This window comes from Dermacentor variabilis, chromosome 2 (genome assembly GCF_050947875.1).
Source record: "Dermacentor variabilis isolate Ectoservices chromosome 2, ASM5094787v1, whole genome shotgun sequence".
In the NCBI taxonomy this organism is placed as follows: domain Eukaryota; kingdom Metazoa; phylum Arthropoda; class Arachnida; order Ixodida; family Ixodidae; genus Dermacentor; species Dermacentor variabilis.
Genome location: NC_134569.1, coordinates 229,250,865 through 229,273,960, shown reverse-complemented (window position 1 = coordinate 229,273,960; position 23,096 = coordinate 229,250,865). Strand labels below are relative to the sequence as shown.

Genomic DNA, 23,096 nt, shown 5'->3' with positions numbered 1-23,096 from the left:
GCTGGGCCACCCTGTAATGTGTGTGTGTTTTTGTGTGTGTCAAGTAAGCTCCTGTGCAACAATTTGCAATGTGGTGAATGCAGTTTAAAGCTTCAATCCCAGACCTCAATTAGGTGTGACATAATGGTAACACATTTCTGTCACATTTACCACCAAATTGGCATTGAGTTCATTCTCACAGAGCTGGCTCTATGAGAGAGACCAACACCATCACCCTGTTTACTGGTTTTCCGATTCTCTCTGAATCGATGCCTATATCGCAAATACTCTGTCAGGCGTTCATAGATGACAGCTGGATAGTCGCAAGCGCATTCATCCATAATTCCCTAAGGGGGCCCTGAAAGACTCTTTGAACATAGTAGGAACACATTGCCGATCTGTACAAGAGGCTCTAGTGAACACACGAGCCAAATATTATTGCACTGCATGTGGCAGGTAATGTAGTCTTGTGTCGAAGGGAATTTAGTCTTGTGTCGACAAGAGTTAAGTATCACTTGCTTTCACTTCCGCAATGTCATGTGGCGTCATTGCAGGCAGCTGGATGCTCCAATAGCTACTGGCTAATTTTGTTATTGCAAGAACATTCTCAGCAATACGTATTGATGATTTTGAGCAAAATAAATGAAACGTATATGTATGGCTGCAATTTTAAAAACACAGAAAAAATAATTTCTTCTTTGCATTGCTGGTCTGGGCATAACAATTCTGGTTAGCTGCATCTGCTGCCCATGGCATCCGAGATAACAGCGGCGTGTTGCATAGCGTAGTCTACCACGGTTTCCACGGGGTGCTGCAACGAGTCCTTTTGCCACCATTTTCGCAATTTATATCGCCGCCCGGACACTCAACTTTTGGGAAGGGCTTTGCCCACTTGCCATCCCTTCTGAGTAGCTTCTAGCATGCTAGACGCTGCACAGACTGCTGTGACATGTCTGGCATAAGAACTGTGTGTGTGCTTGGTGTGGATTCTTCATTGGAGAATGATTTGTCGTCTTTGTTGACTGTTCTGCCATGAATGCATTTAAGGTTGGGCCTACTGCTGTGCCCACCGAACCAATATGCATACGTTCGTTTCCATCACCTACAGTTCATGATAAACCACTCTCTTTTTTAATCATTCTTTCTTTCTGTTCGCATTACATCGTTTTCTCATAGCTTCAGCTTTTACTTGCTTACTCGTTTACTTTATTTTAGATACTTAATTAAGTACCTCAAATACTGCTATTCTGGTGTTTTTACATGAGGAATGGGTGAATATACTTGGAAAAAAATATAGGCGGAGTGGAAGATATGGCAACACCAAAAACACAGAAAAATAAGTATGAATAAGAAGCAAACAAACAACAAATACAAAACATAGAAAAGAAAGATACAAATATGAGCGTGTATAAGAATTGGCAAATTAAAAGAAAGTTAACTAGAGATCCGAGTTCATGCCAACTCTGAGACCAGCTGCTAGTGGAGTGATGCCACACTCTTGAATAGTTGCACTTATTTGCTGTTACAATTAAAATTGTCGCACTTCATTTCTTGAGAATGGTTGACCCCATTGCAGGAAAGCTTGTCATGTTGAAGGAGCATGTAGCTGTTTGGCTCATTGCACTGGCATTTGAGGTGAGGCGAAAAAAAAAAAAGACCAGGTGATGTGTGCTTCTATGTTCAGCATATCATAAGAAGCCAACTAACATTGACACCAAGGACAACATAGAGGAAATTACTTGCGCTTAATAAATGAAATAAAGAAACGAAGAATTAATGGAAAATAAAGTGGATGAAAAAACAACTTGCCGCAGGTGGGAACCGAATCCACAACCTTCGCATATCACGTGCGATGCTGTACCAATTGGGCTCGGTTAAGCTCGGACCCTTGGTTAACCCCCTTTCTTCTCTTTGTTCAGCAGGCATTCAACTGAGTACTTGTTCTGTTGCTAGCTTATAATGTTGTCAATGGACAGGAAGGATTACCTCACGAGCATCTTCCTCTTTTGTTGCAGTCCCAACATGGAGGGTGAACCACATCACCAGTTTGTATTCCATGGAAGGAACGGAGGTGAGTCATCTTTTTTTTTCGTTTTTCTTTTTCGAGTGATTTCTTTGCCTTTGCAAAAACTTGCCACTTCTCATAACGTTTGTTCACTGTGGCGTGAGTCATGGATGTTGCACTTCCAGTGAAGCTGTGAAGTGCAGATCTCTTGTAGTATGGAAGCACAGAAAAAGAGAAAAAAAAAAAAAACACATTGTATTGCTTTTGATTGCAAGCGTGCACTGTGCCGCCTTATCTCTGTAGCTCGAGAATGATGCAAAGGAAGTGCGGTGGAGGATAACAGCACACCCAGAGAGTGGGATGTGCGACCATGCACCAGATGGGTGCATGACATGAAGCGCTTGAGTCTGGATCCTGAACAAACACTACAGCACTGGATGTGTTAGAGACACTAAGAGAAAAGATTAAGTTGAGCTAGATTGAAAGATTAGGCTACGGTAATAAAAAACTGACTTGCCATCCTGTCCCTGCGGAAGTGGATGTCCGGTGAAGCTGTTGAAAACCACCACTACAACCTGCTGAGGGGGGTATGCAATGCTCTATTGCTTTAGAGTTATGGTAGTAACAATTGCTTTCTGCTCGCTGTAGTACACCAAGTTGGGTTCTGCGACCACTTCCACTACATTCATGGCAAAGACCAAAACCAAACGTGATTTGTATCACGAGGTTGGTTCGCTGAGAGTCCTAGCTATGTGTTGCCTGCTCATGGCTGTTCTGCAATGACAGTGAAATCAGTTGCTAGGCTGGTTCTATTTGCGAAAGGCTAGTGACATCATTCCCCATGTTGCAAGCTGCTGTCGCCGTGGCAGCTTGCTCAACAGTAATTCTTTATTTTTTCAGTTTCAGTTACTTATTCTTTAAATACAATAAATGGGTAAGAGACAGTATACAGATAAGGGTCTCAAAGTCAGACTTCAGCGGGACCGTCGGTTAATAATAACAGTGGAGAGATGTATCAAAGATGAGCAAGCTAAGTAAAAGAAACAAGCACAATTGCCAAAAATACAACATAGAAAAATTAAATAAACGAAAACAAATGGTCTGTATACAAGCCTATAGTGCATAAAAAAACTGTCAATACATACAAATTGCAAATGCAGTGTAATGAATGTTGTAAACTTAGTTATACATGTAAAAAAACTTAAGGTCATGACTAAATACATGATAGGATGAAGATTTAATGGTGTTGGGCAAACCATTCCACAGTTCTATAGCAGAAAATGTCATTTATCATAGTTAGAATGAACCATAGGCAGGAGAAAATTGGAGTTAGGTGCAAACCTGGTATTATTGTTATTGATGAGGTACCTGGAATCAATGAATTGGTATGAAAGCTATTTAGCAAGTAATTTATAAAATGTAATTGTTAGATAATAGTTGAACATGCTCATTACAACAAGGATGTTATTTTCATGAAGTAATAGAGTAGCACTCGTGAAAAACCTGCCGTTAGTGATGATGCGTATTACTTGGGTTTGTAAGTGCTGAATAGATGATATATGACAGTGATATGTGTTTCCCCAGGAAACAATGCCGTAAGTAATGTGACTGTGAGTGAAAGCAAACTGTAATGCTAATAATGTGTCTTTGAAGAAATATGCTCTTGATTTGATTAATGCTCCAGTACGAAAGGTACACTTTTGCAGTACACAAATACAGGCGAATGTATGTGGGCAGCGCCACGTGCTCAGCATTGTTAGCAGGAATGCCTTATCATCAGTTATGTGGTTTGGATGCTCTATTGAAACAGATGCTGTGCTGTATGTTCTATGCATGATATCAAAGAATGTATGCACTTTTCGCTTCAACCTCTGAAGGTATTTTTTTCGGTTAGGGTGACACTGCGAAAAACCTGGCCGACTAGAGGCTAACAGCTTCACTGCAAAACAATTCATCATTCATAACGGGAACAGAGATTTCATAATTGAGAAAAAAAAAGAAAACCAAAGTAGAAAGGTGGAGTGGCACCACCAGTTGTGTGGACAGTGGTACCTCTCACGCGGTGTCTGCACTGGCTAATTCACAGCAGCAGCACAGAGAGAAATCACATGGAGATTATATCGACTCGTCCATTTTAGGGTGATTGGTTCAAGTTGCATTGCAGCAGTGGCGGGACCTTCGGGCTAGTTGGCATTCCATTATGTAGTAACTTAGCAGCATGAAAACAAAGGAGTAGAGAGAAAGTAAATGACATACACTAGTGCTATTCAGTGGCAGTTTTCTATGCAACAAAGTGATTTATGGGCATGCAGAAAAATGGTGATAGGCTTTTAGATCTATAATCTGTAGCACTGTCCTTTCACAGAGAAAGATGGAGCCTCTCTCTCGAGCACCATTAGAGCAGACTGGCTTTCACCCTGACAAGGGTTCGTGTTGTCTGACCCTCGTCTCTACTGTGGTGACCTGGATGTGACCTATCCGTCTGGCTTGACTGAACATGTTTCTTTAGTGGCCCTTTAAGCACTTATTGCAGGCAGTGTTTCAGCCTGCCACTCACACTTGGCGCAGACATTGTTTTATGTTTTTATTTTAATGTGGAGCAGCAGCTGTCCAACGTCATTGTGCATTACATATTGCACAGCATTGGCAACTGCCGCATGCCTTAGATGCCAGTGATGTTATGAGTTGCTAAATTGCTGCAGAGGGGTGCTGTCAAACTTGCACTCATGTTGTCTAAGCCAGTGACACTTTTCAAAAATGGTTGAACATTAAAATGGGGACAGTTTGAGCAGCCTCGCTGTTTTGGCAGCTCCTTGTTTCAGCAGCCACCAGCGCTCCTGTTTGCCCTTCTTTTGATATCCTTTTATTCTTTTTCTTTTCTTTGTGCACTTCAATGCTTTGTGGTGCAAATAACACACCTCCCTGTTTAAAGGGCCCCTCACCAGGTCTGGGGAATTTCGAACTGATAAGCACGGTGCATACAGTGTGCAATAACGATTGTGCCTGCAACGTATTAGACCATTATGCACTGCGAAAAGAGCTGAATTTTAAAACCAAACGTCCTTTGCCCTCCCTTCGTGGGTGCTGTGCTCCCAGCCGGAGAGTCGACATCACTCGTGCAAGTGCATCTACATAGCTAGCCGTGCTGTGACGTCACTCGTAGTGTCACTCGTAACGTCACACGTGTCACTCATAGTGACACGTGTCGGTCAGAACTATTCAAGTCAACCACAATTATTTGTTTGATCTGTTGCTTCAATTTTGGAAGCAAGAGATTATTATTTTCAGAAAACCATATGTTATTTGTATTGTAAAGTTGCGTTGGGGGAAGTAACTCAGTTGGAATGTCGCGGTTTCTACATCTAAACAAGCCCTAGTTTAAATTGAAATGTGCAGGTGAATGGTAGAATTTCAAGAGTGCGAAAAATGGGTGCTGCTAATGCAGTGTATGAACTATGGGTAATAGTTCGGACTGCCCGGTTCTGAAAGCGAATGAGGGATGTCAAGTGTCCAGGGTATGCGTTTCCCCACGATGAAATGCAGTAAGTAAGGTGACTGTTAATGAAAGTGTAGTAAAGGGATTTTAGAATATGTTGCTGAAAGCAATGTCTTGTTTGCGCGAGGATGTTGATGGCAAAAGCAGTCTTCTTAGTGGCAGAATTTGCATGAGCATTATATTTACGTTGGGTGTTTACTGTAACACCTAGGAAAGTAATAAAATTATACAGAGTGATGACGCAGTTATCGATGTGTAGTTCAGGGGTTATTTCTTGGGACTAGTGAAATAACATAAAGTTTGTTCTGACAGGTTTTACTTCTAGCAATTTATTTTTACACCAAAGAACAAGATTCGTGACATCGACATTTAACTTTCTTGTCTCTATCACTAATAAATATCACTATATCATCAGCATAGAGGATGCAGTGAGAATAATTAAGTTATGGTGGTAAATCATTAATGTAGATAAGGAATAACAGAGGACACAAGATTACTCTTTATGGAACGCTTCGGTTAGTTGTTATTGGAGATGATAAAACACTTCCATAGCTAATAACCTGGGTTCTGTTGGTAAGGTAGCTTTGCAAAAGGGCTAAAGGAGGCCCAGAAATTACACACGATTCAAGTTTAGCATACAAAATGGAGTGGTTAATATTGTCAAAAGCTTTAGTTAAATCAGCAAATACCGCACCTGCCTGTATCCCGCTATCGTTGAACTGCTTTATGCTGTCAGTTAGTTTTATCAGCGCTACTGTATTTTCTGTTGTATAAGTTGCACCCCCATCAAAAGGGCAGTTTTTTCGAAAAAAAAAAAAATAGACAGCCTATATGAGCAGGTGCATCTTTACACTGTTGCGGTGTATAAGACGCACCTGTTCATTCGGTAAGCGATTTAAAAAAAGAATACAGTGATGTTCCACTTCGTGATGATATGAAGCAATGATATGGACACTCCAGGTGCATTTCCGCCGTCGTGGTCACCGCTATGTACCACATAAAGTCCAAGGGTGATGACATCATCTCGGTGCGCCGTATAGGCTGTAAGTGCGAGTGAAAGCGTGAAACGGTGAGCCGAACCGCACACAAGGGAGGAAAGCGGGAAGGCAGTGCAAGAAGGAGGGAGGGGGGGGGGACGGATCGTACTTGGGTAGCAACTGCGTAGTTTGAGCAGCGGCACCTGCCGTATCTCAAAAGCGATGGCAGATGCAATGACTTTGTAGTCAGTCGACTCACGGCCTGCCGTGGCTTGCGTTGCTGCTCCATCCTTCTCGCCTGCACTCTGCAACTTGATCATGAGAAGAACCTAGTACCTCCATAGCACACACGCAACCTGTAGCAACTGCTAGAAGAGGTCAACCCAGCATGTTTTGCGTGGCCATGTCATCCAAACCGATTTTGACGGTAGTTCCCCCTCTCCCCCTCAAGATAAGAGAAAAAGCTGTATATAAGCCGCACCTGTGTATGAGACACATCTGCAAGAATTTAAGAAAAAACAAATGCAACCTATACACAGGGAAATACTGTAATTTGATTGATAAGTCAGTATGAAAACCAAACTGCTTAGATGTCAAAAGTTTAAATTTTGTTGGGTAGTTCGTTAGGTGATTAACAAGGAGCTTCTCAATTACTCGACTTAAAAATGGGAGAATGGTTATAGGGTGATAATTAGAAAAGAATCCACGATAGAAAGAGACAACTACACAAAGCAAGGTCTGTGGTTTTATCGGTGTCACGCACGCTAGGGCAAAGGCCAGTGGTCTTGGTCAATGACCACGAACTCACTGTCACAACGCGAGCAAACACTTCCCACTGTGTCTCTGAAACTTGAGATTACAAGATGCACTGGCCAATACCACACTAGGTGCTTGGAAACCAAATGCGCATCGAGGCACCAACCATCTCTGCTCCAGCCTTTGCACCTTTTGGTGTCAGATTACCATCTTGGCTCCAGCCTTTGCACCTGCCGGTGTCAGATTACTTCCAAGGAACGATACCCTGTGGCCTGCTCATGGATGCGCACGCCAGAAGAGGGCAGATAGGGAGAGGGATAGATAGGGATAGGAGAGGGCCTCCCCGCCCTTGCCCATGCTTGATGCGTGCTTGATCACGTTACAGTTTCTTTCTCTATGAGGTTACCGCACCACGTTCACTCTCTCGCCTTGCCTTGCACAGAAGGAAGAATCGTCAGCTATTGCATTTGACCGAGCTCTGCGAGCTGCTGTCCAAGTGTGTGCACTTTGACCGTTCAATGTTGCTCGAGCTTTTCATGTGGAAGGATGCTTGAACTAACTTTGGCCTCGGCCGACATTTTTTATAATTTTCTGCTAGATTTACTAGCCATAGAGTCTCCAAGTACGTGCTTGAAGTGGCTAAAAACTTCGTTAAATTGAAACCGTGTCACAAAATTCATTAAATCGCAAGAGATGCGCTGTATTCAACAGAACTAAGATGGGGGAATCGGAATACCTTGTTAGTTCGTGAATTTCACTAAATTGAAGTTCATTATTTCGAGGTGTGACTGTACTCCATTCAGAAGTGAAACATTTTGCAAGAAAAAAAAAAAGAAAAAAAAACTGGCGCAGGGCACCTAGTACAGTTTTCTCTTGTATAAAAGTGCAGGACCTAAATACTGGACATCCAATTTAGACGCCTCTTTTGTTTTCCACTCCGGCAGCGGCTGCATATGGTGCGGCTAAGTGTGTCCACGCAGGCTCCATCTCAAAAGCGATCTGCAGTGGGCACAGAGTCTAGGCACGGGGAGGGCTGATGTCCAATTTTTGTGCATTGTGTTCTCACGCTTAGTTTGTGTTAAGCAAGAGGTAGCATGAAGGGCAGTTTGCCTGCTGCTGCCGCTGCTCTTTCTCGTGCCAGCATCTTCACAGTGAGTGCCTGTGGTCATTGAGTGAGATGTGTTCATGTTTACATGTGTCCTTGTGACAGCGTGCTTGTTAATTTAATTGGCTAGGGAGCATTTACAAGATTTTGTGGCCGATAAAATTACTATTCTTACTTCGTATAGTTGTCTGACAATTTGCTATCCCAATAAATGCTTCACCTTTCAGGTGAAACTCCTACTTATTTTTTACCAGACATATAAATAAATTTAGGCAATGGTTGGCAATTACTGATTAACGCTCGGTTTGTGTGCTGACTATTTTGGGCATCTGTTTTAGCTGTAGTTTTCAGTTCTTTAATCAATCGCCCTTTTTTGCAGCATCATGAATGAACGTTGAATCATAGAAATTGAGAGGCCAAATGATTTATTATTACTGTGCATGAATTTTGTGATGAGAAATAATCAAGAACGTTAATGTTAGAATGCATGATGTTGGAAGTTGAAAGGGTAGTGTTCGGGCACATCCGTATGCTCGATCGTTCCCCTGGTGGGTTCCCCTGGTGGGTGAGTGGCATTGTAGTAACACTGGCATGCATGCTAGTGCTCTCCAGGCACGTTTTTTCAGAGCCTATATGGCCAACAGTACCACCATCTGATGAGTGGTAGTAGTCTGGTTGCCTTTCACTCTGGCAGTGGCAGCAATATATATACTATACATTTGTATCAGCGCATATATATATGAGTGTGTTTGTGTGTGTGTGTCAGTATCCAGACTTGTCAGTGCAATTTTCTCACTCAAAGGTCTACCTACATCCTAGAGAAGAGACCAACAATAATCCGCTTGTGTGTGTATATATATATATATATATATATATATATATATATATATATATATATATATATATATATATATATTTTGACAAGTTTGGATACTGATACACGCATGCATATCCAGTGTTCAAAACGGAGAACTTAGAATGTTTGGCATTTGTTGGCCACATGAACGTTAGTTTCAGTAGGCGGTGTTTGTTCTTTAGGCATCTATTGCATAGTCGTCACAAGTGTTTACCTCTAGGGTCCCTTTCCTTACCTGGCTTTTGTCTGCATTGTGAATGAAGGAATAGCAATGCCTGTTGTCTTTTTCTGGCCTTTCCTTTTCAGAACCTTGATGACGAGGTCTTCCGCAAGAGACATGCAAAGCTTGAGGCAAACGAGAAGCGCAGAAAACGGTGAGTTGATGTCTTTGTTTAATCTTTGGTGCATGATGTTGTTGTCACAGGCTCCAGTAATGGTGGTGGTATGTGTCACTATTGGAAGTGCACTTGTAACCAATCTCCTGGGGGTTGCCACAGGGTGTAGGCATCAACTATGGCTACACTGGGAGATTATCTTTGTGGTAATCTTTTGGTGTTTGTTTAGTGGGGAAAGATTCATCAGTGTCTTTGTAGTGCCTCCATGTGGCAGGCAGCTGAGGTTCATGTATAGCATAGAGCAAGAGCACACTCGTAGCGGTTCCGTTCTGTGTTTGCACCATGTTGCAAGTGCCAGTAGTCCCCATGCCACGTGTGTGCAAGTGCAACAACATGCCTCAAAGTGACAGCTGTTTGCACCAGTGTTTGTAACATTTTCTTTTGGGCAAAGTTGCCTGGTAGTGGCCCAAAGTGCTCCATATTTATCTTAGTCTCATAGTGGTGATGATGATCCTGCTTAGAATTTCGTCTTCTTTGATTTAACCGTTCCTACATGCCTTCCTTGTTACTTTTTAAACTAAAGCTTTGTGTCGCCACCTGCAATGGTGAGTCAGTGGTCGCAATATGAAAAGTGGCAAACAACCTCCTGTTTTGCAAAATGTTGCCAGATCTTTTTTTTTGCTATTTCACTGGTTTTACGGCCTTATAAACAAGCCAAGTGGAAAGCGGAAACAAAAAACCATCGCAATGAAATGGAAGGCAGCTATTGTAAATACAGGTCACTTTAGGTTCCGAGAAGCCATGTGTTGCGCATGCCAAAGGTTGTTTTGGTGTTTTACCGAAATTTCGATGCCTCCAAGCCCCTGCATTTAAGTGGCTAGGTGAGGCAGTAGTGCTTGTGGCATTTATAGGGTTTTGTGTCTCATTGCTTCAGAGCATATCGTTTGGTTTCATAGCACATCTCAAAAGTCATTGTTATTTTAATACACATACATCTTTTACTACTATTTTTAGGCCCCTATACAGCCAGCTTATATTGTCATTGTCAGCCACGTTACCGTTTTTCGTTAATAGCATCATTGAGCACATTACACCATTCCTTGGCCTTCCTTGGCCATGATTAGCCCTTGCACCATAAAACCCCGCATATTATTGTCACTGAACTTTTATTCCATATGTGGCCATGTAGCAGCTTTGCTGGCTGCAGAGTCTTCTGTGCATGTTTAAAGTTGTGCATCTCATTGAGCATATGTTGCAGTAAAGAACAATAATGGATATAATGAAATAATATAACAATGTAATTTTGGACCCCCTTTCAACTTCTCTATAGCGACGTTTTACTGTGTCCAATAATTCACATCTGTGTTCATTATATTTAGGTTTCACTAATTTTGTGGAAGCAGCCACTGGAAGAAAAAAAAGAAATAGGCATTTGTGCCACTGAGAAAAAGCAACCTGATTTGTGGTTTTCCCTTTGTTTCAACTTGAAGGCCAGTGGCAATGAAGTTTCATAGTGAAAGAAAAGCCTAGTTTCAGACAGTGTAGGTATGGAATGGCCTCCGTGCACAATTTCATGTTTGAAACGTGCGTGGATACCCGATGAAAAACTAGAAATATGGACATTTTCAAACTGAAACTGAAGGAATAAGAGAACACTATCGCGCCAGAAGCAACATAGAACCTGGAATATTGTAACAGCAGCACGACTCCTCAGCATGAGCTCTGTGATTGGTTGTTGCTAGCAGCACAGTGCAAATTTTAGAGGCCATGTGCAGGGATTTAGGTCGTATCCGCCAACCACCAGATAGATGCATTGTCTGTGTAGGTGCTTTTTAAGGGCTGGTAATGAGAAGAATAAACAATCAGAACTGACTGTTGCGAGGGAGTCGTTCACTATAGCCATAACAGTATAGCGACCCAAGGTAACAGCAGCCATTGCAGAAGTTGTGAGTAGCGGACCCTTCTGTCTGGTTTCGTGGCACCGCAGACAAGCATTGGGCTCATGGTTGTAGAAGTCCTGGGTTCGAATTGTGTCGTGGCAATCTTCGAAAACTCATTTTACGTTGATGCATTATTACTTTTCTAGTTTGGATTCTGCCATATTTGTTCTTTTGTCCTATGCCTATCCACCATGCCACCACACAGGGTTCCTGCCAAGGGTAGCGAAGTGACCCGTTGCGTAGCCCATGGGGAGGGGGATGGGGGCTATAGCTGTTGGTGCTGTTGGTGGGCTGATAGTAGTCGCAAACGAATGAATAACGATGCATTTTTATATTGCTACTCTGTGTCACAGTGAGACAGGCCCCCACTGACTAGTGAAACTCTGTGCATATAGCATCTGATGAAATAAAAAGGGGCCCTCTCACTTTAGTTACTATACGGTGAGGGGGCCCATCATAATAGTGTACAGACTATTATGATGGGCCCCTTTACTGTAGTGAGTGCCTAAACAATTACCATTCATGCAACCTTGCCAAGATTGCTTCACAAATGCATACTGCAGGGCTCATTTTTAACTAAATTACCGAAGTGAAATTTTGTTGCAGTTGGCTTTTAATGCACGACATGCGTACGTGCTTAGTCGGGGGGGTGAGGTTTCTGTAAAGTCTCTGTGGGATACCTGACCGTCCTTGTTGTTGCAGCTGGGACCTGCAGCTGCTGAGGGAGCAGCAGCACACCGAGCGACTGAGGCGCCGAATGGAGCGCAGCGTGGAGAGGGCCCCAAGCTGCCCGCCCTCGTTCTGTGGGGACTTGAAGCACAGTGAGTGTTGCCTCATCGTAGCTGCCATAATGTTGCATTAAGGGGCCCCTAGACCAAGTCAAACTGGAAAATTAGTTGCCTAGTGGCCGGTGTGTACTAGTCTGCCGTGAGCACATAGCCGCAAGAACACATTGAACTAGTGTGGCATAATAGCAAAGTTATTGGCATTTTAAAAACGAAAATGCAGCTGTCGCTGTTTCTCACTCTCCTTTGCCACTCTCTCCACTGGTGCTCTCTCCCTCCTTGCTGCATATGCTCACCAACTTGACGCAGTGCAGCCAAAGTAACAGGTTGTGTCCGCACTATAGAAGTAAGGCTCCTCTGTTGTCTGCCCCCCCTTTTGCCCTTCACATGAAGCTGGCTGAATGGAAGCTTCATAAAAGGTTCAGTCGCGCATGATGGGTGAGCCCCTCTCCATTTTTGGAACACACAGTCGGCTTTTGTTGCGCTCGCGTGGTCGTTCTTTGATGACTGACCAGTCCGTATAACTTTTACCTCTGGAAACATCACCTGAAGCACTCCGTTGACGTGACATGCAAAGGAGGCGAGGAGAGGAGCACAGGATGGTTTCTTTTCTCTTTAGAACTTTTCCTCTCATAAAACTCTTTTAAGAGTCCTGAAGGTAACTCTGGTGTTAGTGCTTGTGTGCAATACCATATGGCTGTCTTGGAATGATGATCAGTACATGGATTTTTGATGAACATTCATCCTTCTGACTTCAAATAGTTTCATAGGTTTTTGTATTAGCATCAAGCTCACTCTTAGTTGCGGATTTATTTCGTGGCAACTCTTCTTAATCCTCTGGTACTGGGGTACTGTTAGATGAGTTCGGGGACATTGAAAACATGTATTTATCTTGTAACAAATAAGATATCTACATTGAGCAACACGCATACTTTAAAGGGCACTGGAAGGACACTCCGTTTTATTAAAGAAAGACTATGACACTACAACATAATAAAGTTTAACTACAGAGGACAGATAAATGAACCTGCCATGTGCCTTCTCAACGAATTTGCCTGAAATCGTAAAATTTATGCATCACCAATGGTTCCCATGGTGGCTGGAAGTATTGCAGTGCAAGATTTTCCTCTGGTAATCTTATCATAGGAAACACTAAAGTACCAAAGGTCATGGATGCTTTTGGTCCTTCCGATAGCAAGGTAGGGACCGGCTTCTTTTTAAATTGAAATGGAATCTTGAATCAAATTATGTACCTTAGGACAAGCATAGAAGCGCAAGAGACAAGGTAGAGATGAGATCATCTCTCACCCTGTCTTTACTTACTCGTGTTCCTTCACAATGATATAAAGGTTCATACTGAATCAACACATCTAGTTCAAATACATTGTTATCAGCTTGGCTAGTTATTTGCATCGGTGGATGGACTTGACACAAAAGGATTATAAAAAGTGTCCAGAATACGATATTGGCTCAATTTTCTTGAACTCAATAGTTTTGAATCACTTTCTTAGTCAGCGCAAGATTTCTAAGTTTTTCTCAAGGCACTTCTATCACATGTGCCTCCCTTACAAGTTTTCTCAAGTTGTATTTTTGGTACCAGTTCTGATGCTGATGAAGAGTTGTGAATTTGTAAACTGTTGTCAGTGGGATAATGCCTAAACTGTTGTTGGTGAATATTGCTAGAATAAAATGCCTGGAGATAATTTTAGGGCATTGCAGATCTCATGTAACATAGTGCATGAGATATGTGTATGGAAAGGGTGCATGGACAGTCAAATACAATGGTGTAGTAATTGTGTTATGCTTGTAGGTAGAAATGAAAGGTATTAAGTATTAGTGTACTTTCAGTATTCATTGCTGTCTTGCAGGCTTAATTATCCTTTAATTTAGAGATCCACAGTACACAAAAGCATGCATAGAACTCCTGAGGTACAAGAAAGATTTCAGTCATCGAAAGTGCATTCTTTTACTCACACTTGCTAGCTAGTATATTTGATATGCAAGTTCATCCCATTGACTAAATTATTGTTACATATTTTATGAGAAATCTAAAAGCAATAAGTCTAGAGCAAAATTTGTTCTCTGAAGCATGTAGTGCACTTGCGAGTTAGTAGAACGTGCAACTATAAACTTCGTAGAAAGTTGAAGGTTACGAAATGATGTATGTTTTTACATAGACTACAGAACTGACTTCCTAGATTGCTGAACAGTTCAAGAGGAATATTCCACCTTAAGTAATGTAACTATTCTCGAACTTCAACAAGCATTCCTGATATGTTGTTATGCTTTTCTCTCTAATGGAAATTTGATTATATTAATCAACCATTTTATGTTGTTCAGGTGACTGGGCACACTTTGTGTTTATTTTGGCTCTCTCATTTATTGTGTATATTCTCTGCACGTGGTGAAGGTCACTAGCAGTGTGCACGAGCGTTCTACTGTGGCGGTGACTGAGAGCTCAAAAATGTGCTTGCTCGGTCTGTCCCTGCTCGATTTCGTCATGCTGTGACATGTGCCATTGTCATGACATTGTCGTGGTGCCGCCTCAACCCCCACTAAATGGCAGAGAGAAGCAGAACTTCGCCCAGTGCTGCCTGTGGCGATAGAACTTGAGTCATGGCAGCAAGTGAGTACGAATCTAGTTGGGAGTCGCATGTGCTAACCACAGAGCCATGGCTTAGTATAACTTGGCTCAACATCGACTCGTCAAATTGTCATCATCACTCGTCGATATTTCTGGCTTTCTGTGATGGGACGTAGGGTACATGTCACCCTTCAGGAGTCGTGGCGTCTGTGCATGCGACAGAGGCAGCAGCAGGCAGTATGCTCATGCGCCGTAGCTGGTGCAAGCTGCAGCACTCGTTCACAATGCAACTGTATCAGCATTGCAGTCATTCTTAGCCTTTCTTCAGCAAGGGACGGCTACGTCTATCGTAAATTGCATTCGCATAAGTGTCGTCTTCGTGGCTTTGCATTCGTTTCGTCATTGTCGTTGTCATGCCACTCCTGTCATGGCCACATTGTTTGCCGTCTTTGTTGCATCACTGTCATAGTCATGCTGCCTCCATTGTTGCCATCGTGTCATCGTCTCCATCATACAATTGCTGTTGTCACGCTCGAGCTGTCACCCATAATCACAATTTCGTAGCTGTTATTATGCTGCCACCATCATTGTAATTTTGTCATTGTTGCATGCAGTTGAGGATGTTTGTGCAGGATTGCAGCCTTGCCTAATTGGTCAAGTAATTGGTCAGGTAACTGTCCAATGACGTGGTAACTGTCATTGCAGTAAAATGTTTGAGTGGCTATGACACCTTGCTGCAGGGAAAAATGTCACGGGCCGAATTCCTGTCTACACAGTAGCCATTTTTCAATGGAACTGAATGCAAAAAATGTTTGTACGTTAAGCATCGGGTCGACAGTAAACAAACATGAAAGGTTGAAATTGATCCAGATCCTTTTATGATGGTGTCTCTTATAGCCCCTGTTGTGCGTTTGAATTCAAAACTAAATTAATCAGCTAATAACTGTTTTCATCACAGGCAAGGTCCCCAGACATGTGTTCTGATCTTAATTTTGAAACCCTCGAGGAGTGTGTGTTGCAGACAGGGTTCTCACTAAGAGTGCCTTTCCTCGTAAATGCTTATGCTTGATGGCCAACTCACGAGCACTCGCATTGCATGGCTGGGCTTTGGCAGTACAATGGAAAGCAGCCAATGCAACACATTTTCACAAGTAACAATGTGTATTGGAAGTCGGGAGACCTCTCCAAGATGCAGACTGGTGGCAACCGAAACGTTTGCCTGATTTGTACAGCAAACGATGCTAGAGAACAACAAAAGAGAAAAACAGATTGCTTGTCCGAGGTCCTTCCTATGTCGTGTCTGGCAGTCTTCTCCCCTAGCACTCGATGGGCCACGCTAATTTCGGCAGTCCTACCGTGGGTTTTTGCTGCGGTCAACATTGGTGACTGGTTTGCAAGAGAGTCACTCCACCAGTGCATGTGGCAGCTGTTGGGATCCTCACGCAGGAAGAGAGGAGGAATGTCTGCTCCTGCTTACTTCTGCAGTGTGCGCAAGAGTGTGGGGAAACTTGAAATTCCGTGGTTCCCCCAGTGTGATCTACAACTATTGTGGCTTCAGGTACAATGTGGGCACTGTTGAATACGTAACGAGTGTCTTCATGTCAAAGGCCAGTGTGCTCCTCTGACCTTTCTGTGGGCGCGAATCCATGTGTGTGTGGCTGATTGTGTGCATCTCGTGCCTGCAGTTGGATACATTGAAGTCGTGGAGAGTCTGCCGGTCGTGGCCTTTGGTCAGCCCATACCCGAGCTGCAGCCTGCGTGAGTGCTTCATTATTCGTTTGGGCTGTGGTGGAACAATGTGTGTTCTAGGTGGTGGCCGGCTGTATATTTTGATGTGAATGACGGTGACGTGCAAGCTGGGTTCTGGCGAGCTGCTGTGCTGTCATCATCCAGTGTATAAACTTCGAAAATGATAGGTGTTGCATTGCTTGGGTTTTTGTTTAAATTTTGATTGAACCTTTCGCCATGAAACACCAGCTAGCTGTGGTCATCTCTCCTCACATTTATTGAGTGTGAAATTCTTTAGTCAATGACCAAAGAAATGAGACTCCCCCCCATGCACACACACATTGACAGCAAAGAAACTAGCTTATGATTATAGCTCCCTACACACAGTATCGGTTGGAATGATCTAACGTACATAGGATGTAGATTCCTGTAATTGCTGTTTGGGATTTTGGTAGCACACTGAATAATAAGGGTTCCTAGGTGTAGCCGCGAAGACTAAGATCGCTCTGTTGCCAGAATTTCGATGGCTTCTCAATGGATTTTGTGGCCTATGTAAGTTCAACGATGGCACTTTTTGACATGTGACCTTTCCTTTTTGATTAAAGAATTTTACGCTCGAATTATTTTTTTCTTACCAACTGTTGACTACATTTTCAAAATTCTAAGCCTGCATGCTTTATTTTTCTCGCATGCTTTTTGTCACAGGCAGGTGCTACCCATAGTGGAACAGTGGTACATTCTTTACAACAGCCTATAATTTATGTTGCTAAGCAGCAGTGAACTATGTTAGATATGCAACACGTATCTTTAATTCACTTCACTTTCAGCCTTTGGTGGGCATGTTGTCTGCTCCTGTCAATGTGGAGTATTTTCTTTCAATGTACTGTATTGGCTACATAAAAAAAAAAAAACACGTCTGATACAACACATGCACAACTCCTCTCTGTATGACATTGTTGTCATAATCTGCTGTGAGGCTGTGAAATGTTTTTTTTTTTTTTTTATATACTGTGACAGTAGAGAAGTACTTGAAACTCGGTTTGCTTTGTCTGTCCATTTGTTCTGTTATTCTGACAACATGCTTTGTTGTTTTCGAAGTTATTTTGTTGTTGCTGGCCACTGCATCATCCCCAACTTTGCTATTGCTGTAGCACGAAGAGAAAGAAAGCTTTACTCGGCCGTGGTTGCTCAGTGGCTATGGTGTTGGGCTGCTGAGGACGAGGTCACGAGATTGAATCCCAGCCGCGGCGGCCACATTTTGTTGGGGGTGAAATGCGAAAACACCCGTGGTGCTTAGATTTAGGTGCACGTTAAATAACCTCAGGTGGTCGAAACTTGTGGAGTCCTCCACTGCGGTGTGCCTCATAATCAGCAAGTGGTCTTGGCATGTACTAAAACCCCATAATTTAAAAGAAAGAAAACTTTGTTCCCAACCACCACTGAGAATCCCGTGCCAGTGAAGCAATGTGCATTTCGGAGTCAAGCGGACTAACAAAGCACTGCACTTTAGCACATCAACAGCGCTAGGCAATTACTTCAATGTTTTGATCTCCACATAGACCCCAAGTCCAGACTGAGCAGTACTGTAAGAATGAGGGCAGTATTATGTGCATCACCTAGAAGTTGTTTTTGACAAGAAGGCTGTGTGTTTGCATGCAGTTATCTGTCGTCATGCTTGTCAAAATGACAGGGGCACAAGCGAGGAAGTGCATGTGACTATGATAAGCCTCAAACATGGAACAACCCACAATAGAGGATGCACCAAGAATAAGGTGTTTGGCGGAAAGCAATGTCAAAAGCATGGACAGAGATAGAGCTTTGTTACGCAGTAGCTCACAGGATTCACAGCCGCCAAGTGCCTGACAAAGCAGTGCAAATGTGCAGGTGAAAAAAAAAAATGTTGCTTCACTCTCGTAGGTGCACCTGCATCATTTTGCTTGTGACATCGGTTGAAGCTTTAGCCTCACAGTTGATTAATCCTTGGCCGAGATCTTCGAGATGACTCACTGAACCTGAAATGCAGGAAACCGTTTACACAGCAAATGGCGCATCTCTGGTGGCTTAAACATCGATTTACAAAAAAATGCAGAACTTAAAAAATGGTGTATGGAAGTTTTATACTCAAAGGCAATCTCAAATGCCATGCTGCCTACACGTAGTGAACGTAGGGGCCGGATGTGTCCTACTGAATGATGGAGACAGAAAATATGACTGTTTTGCACAACTTTGCAGACTTTATTTATGCAGACCACGACACAACCTCACCATGATACCACGCAAAAGAAGGAAAAATAAACACGATTCATAAAGATTTCCTGAATGAAGTGTTTTCAAGTAATGAAATGTTAAATTAACTCGACGAAAAAAAAAGAAAGACGGCAGACTTCAGTAGTCTCTTAAGCTCTGAACTCATTCACTGTGGCAACAGCATTCTTCTATCGTTTTTTCCTATAGTTCATTCCCCCATAGTGGCTGAGCACATTATTAAGGAAGAACAGGTGGGGAGCAAGAACAAGGTGGTGGTCTTCACTGTAGGAGAACCTACTGCTGTCACAGTGACTGTGTTCAGAGCTTAATCGCTGTTCTGCTTTATTTTTATGCGTCTGTGTGCACAAGTGAGGCAGTTTGCCGAGCGCCAGTATGCAAGTTGAAAATGTGCGAGGGCTGTTTTGCATTAGTTGTACGTGCAAAAATAACATTGCATAAAGCGACAGAAAGTTGACCTAGATGGTAAGGATTAATTATGTAAATTTCGTCTCAGTGCTCCCTTCAGTTGATAGTCGGCGTTCGTGTTGTCCACTTCTCTACTCTTGTGTCCTGTCTGCACACCTCACCTCTTTTTTTGCATACCATTACATTCTGCTTGACATAATGCTTGGTCAGTGACAATGCATCTCATTACTTCTTGTTGCTTGATTATATACATGGAAAAGTATTCTCTCCTTGCTTAAGTTAGGTCTGATTGTTGATTTATTTTTGGTATATTTTAAAAAATCTCGTTTAAAGAAACACACACACATGGTCACTGTGAAATGAAAGTTTTCCACCTGAATCGGCAGATGCGAACGCATGTATTTGTATGTATAGAAGACAGTTTATCCCCCATGGCAAGCCTTCAAGCAATCGTTTCAGTCTGTTTCATGTGGCTCTCTCATGCAACCACATGATCGTCATCACTGGCAATCATCTTTGCAGGTTTCACATAAGTGGCGTGCTGCCATGAGGATGATGCAGAGGAACGCATAAATTTATACACGTGGCATCTTTGTGCATCAATTAACGTGCATTTCTGTATTGTGCTTGTCCGGTCATGCAGTCTTAAAATTTGTGCCAAATAAGAAACATTTATGGTTGTTTGGAAGTGCAAACACGCACAACGAAGGTGAACAAGACGCAACGAGTGCAGTTGTCTGGTTCTTCTTCGTTGTGTGTCTTTGCACTTCCAGACAACCATGTACAGTGCTCACGGAATGAGACGCGACCTGGAGTGTTTAGTAGAACCTTGGATTTGTGCAGAGTACTCGAGTGTACCATGTCATGTCGCTAGGAATCTGGTCATCAAAGGTGACACGGACCCCACTAGAAGTCTCAGCGCCAAAATTACGTCCCTGTGACACAAAAAAGTGCAGCCGTTGGAAATGAAAGCATACGCATTAGTTAGCCCTAAATTGACAGGTTTCATTCCATGAGCACGGTACCTATACTAACTGGCCTGGTCATCCACTCTCCTGCGAGAAAAATTTGGCCCTGCTTCAACTTCTCTTGATCATCTGTCGATGACATTCCAAAGCAAGCACCATGTCTTGTGTTCACCTTTGAGATGACCAACGCACTCCTTTTGCTTCTGCAGCGAGACAAGGACTAATTCTAAGTGCACTGTACTCTGTGAGGGCAAGACTGCTTACCCAGAACACATGCAGGGGCTTTCAGGAAAAAGTGCGCAATTGTGGGCATAACAGTTTTTTTCGTATGCAATTCTCAAGGGGGATGTCTAAGCTTTCTTTTGCAATGCCACAAGAACGAATCTGTTGTTCCTGTAGGATCTATTGAGAGCAAGTTCGAGTCTACGTTGGTGTACAAAGAAGCTGCCAATGTTACCGACAGTGTAAAAACAGGCTGAATGTACTTTGGGCAGATGTGCAAATTATGAATGTGCCTGATTCTTTCCATGTTTTAATTTTTGCTATTTAACATTGCATTGCCAAAACCTCGATGGAGAGGACATGCGTCCCATTGGGTGGCAAATTTATGTCCCGCCCTCTCGTAATGTGAGGTGTCATTGTGGTGTTGCTACAGACATATCACACATGAACTGTCTGATCGGTGACAGGGTGTTACGAGATATTGTTGACAGCAGAAGCTGGAAGTTGCTTTTTGTACCGGGATGTCTCCAGAAGACTCTGGCTACCCACAGTTGAACTTTACATATTCAGTAGCACACCTGTTGAGAGGATAAGGTGGTGTGATGAGACTTGTGGCCGTAGTGTGAATTTGCCTGATGCAAGGTTTGGGTAATGATTAACTTCTTTCGTGTGATGATATTATCGTCAATTCTTACTAAAAATGACCAAATGATTTACTGTGGAATTCCTTGTAAAAATTTATGTAGGCTGTATTTTAGTTCATTAACAAATTTCAACTAATCCGTGGCAGTCTTAAGTGAGTCTTAACGGTACAATACAAAAAAAAAAAGAATGAAATGCAGTGCTGACAAGTAAATGAGAATAGCGAGAAAATTAAAAGAATTGGTGACACGCTGAGCTCCCTCATTGGTTGTTTTTACCAGAAATGCACGAGGAACCATTCTTATCCAGGGCACGTAAGAGGTTGAAATGTGCAGGGTGGGCACAGTGTAGGGTGATGACAGTGAAGATTTGTCAGGTTGCAGCCCATGGTGTTTCATGTATGGCTGTTCGCCGATTCCACGTGTCCATTTCTTGAGCTGCGGAGGCGCATTGCTTGGGTCCCTTCGTGCATTGGTTGTAGGATGGTGCAGTTGATGGCCCGCTCACACATGTGCCATACTTCTCACGCGATCTGCACAGCCTTTGTGGTTATCTGTTTATGTGTGAGACAGTTGTACATTGCAGAGGGGAGGGGCGAGAGTACATTGCAAGAGTAAAAAAATACAAGATTAGTTCTGGGAATTCACAGTGCAGGCAACAAAATAAGATTTTGAAAAAGCTAATATTTACGTAACAACCAAATAAAAAAAATACTCGCATAATATGAAGTAATCAAGTACACAAAGAGTGCACCTTACCAAGCATACAATGTCCATGAATAAGTACGTAATTATACCATTTGCTACCAAACATTATTTCATGTTGATTAGTAATTCTTAAAATGAGTGGGGTCACTGATGCTTACTAATGATGTAGGTAGATTATTTCAGTAGATTGAAGATTGAATGCAGGTGTGCTCGTTGCGGTGCCCATTAATTGTGCTCGAATGCTCCAACAAAGAAATGTTTTTTTTTTAAAAGTGGGGGTATGTGTACTGGGCCACAGCATGAATGTAGTCTTTTGTTGTCCTTGCTTTATTTTGATCTGTTTTATAGTACATACCACGTGTTTATTTTTTGTTTGAGCACATTTTTACAAATCGGCCTGCAACAGATAGCGCTCTTCCACATATTCAAGTGGCTTTTTGGAAAATGCAGCATTTACCTGCATGACAAATGGCAGTTCTGAGGCAGCCAATAAGAAGGTTCGGTAATGAATAGGAGCATTTGGATAGCATATTCCGAATTGAACATGGATATTAACAAAAATAAGATTTTGCACATCTGATAAAATATAGAATGTTCTTGTATGTTTCTAAGACAAAGTGAAACAAAGTAATCAAGTAACACTGGAGTCCAATTAAGTGAGAAAGTGAAGGTTTATTCACATTATTGAATAAGTGCGATGACCTGCTCTGGTTGCTTAGCGGTTATGGCATGGTGCTGCTAAGCACGAGGTCATGGGTTCGAATCCTAGGCATGGCGACCGCACTTCCATGAGGGCAAAATGCAAAAAAAAAAAAAAAGACTGTGTGTCGTGCATTGGATGCACATTTTAAGGAAACGCCAGGTGGTCAAAGGATGTATGCTCTGAAATTGTACGGTAAGGAAACATGGGAACAGCATGTCACCGGTTGTCGAAGGAGCAAAGCATCATACTGCAGCACCACACATCATATTAAAGGGACACGGATGGGCTGGAATCACCCAAATAATATCGGCAAATAACTCAAAATTGAGCAGAAATGAGCTGCCCCATGCGCCTTCTCAGGAACTGTGGGACCTCTTTGCAGTAGCAGCAGCTGTAGAATTATTTGGAACAGCCGCCACTTGCATCAGTCTTTTATCCCTGTAGACTTAAATTTGTGTTATTCCTTATATTCGGACTGAAATGAACGTTCAGTTACTTCAGATAGTGATTTATTCAATCAGGTTCAAAACAAGTGGCAAAGACTATTCAATTTCAATTCAAAATTTTGCATATTTTCACACTCCTACTAATCTGCCTCTGGAGTCCAGGGACTATGACGTTACGCGAAATGGGAC

The 23,096-nt window shown here is 42.6% G+C and overlaps 1 protein-coding gene across 1 annotated transcript in view; it reads left to right on the top strand.

Moving 5' to 3' along the window:
* Positions 1-23,096, top strand: part of LOC142573147 (uncharacterized) — a 142,392-nt gene that overhangs the window by 105,023 nt on the left and 14,273 nt on the right. Inside the window, exons 4-7 of the mRNA XM_075682696.1 lie at positions 1,995-2,050; positions 9,481-9,548; positions 12,152-12,270; positions 16,504-16,576. Coding sequence (XP_075538811.1) covers positions 1,995-2,050; positions 9,481-9,548; positions 12,152-12,270; positions 16,504-16,576 — 316 coding nt within the window. The remainder of the gene's footprint in view (positions 1-1,994; positions 2,051-9,480; positions 9,549-12,151; positions 12,271-16,503; positions 16,577-23,096) is intronic.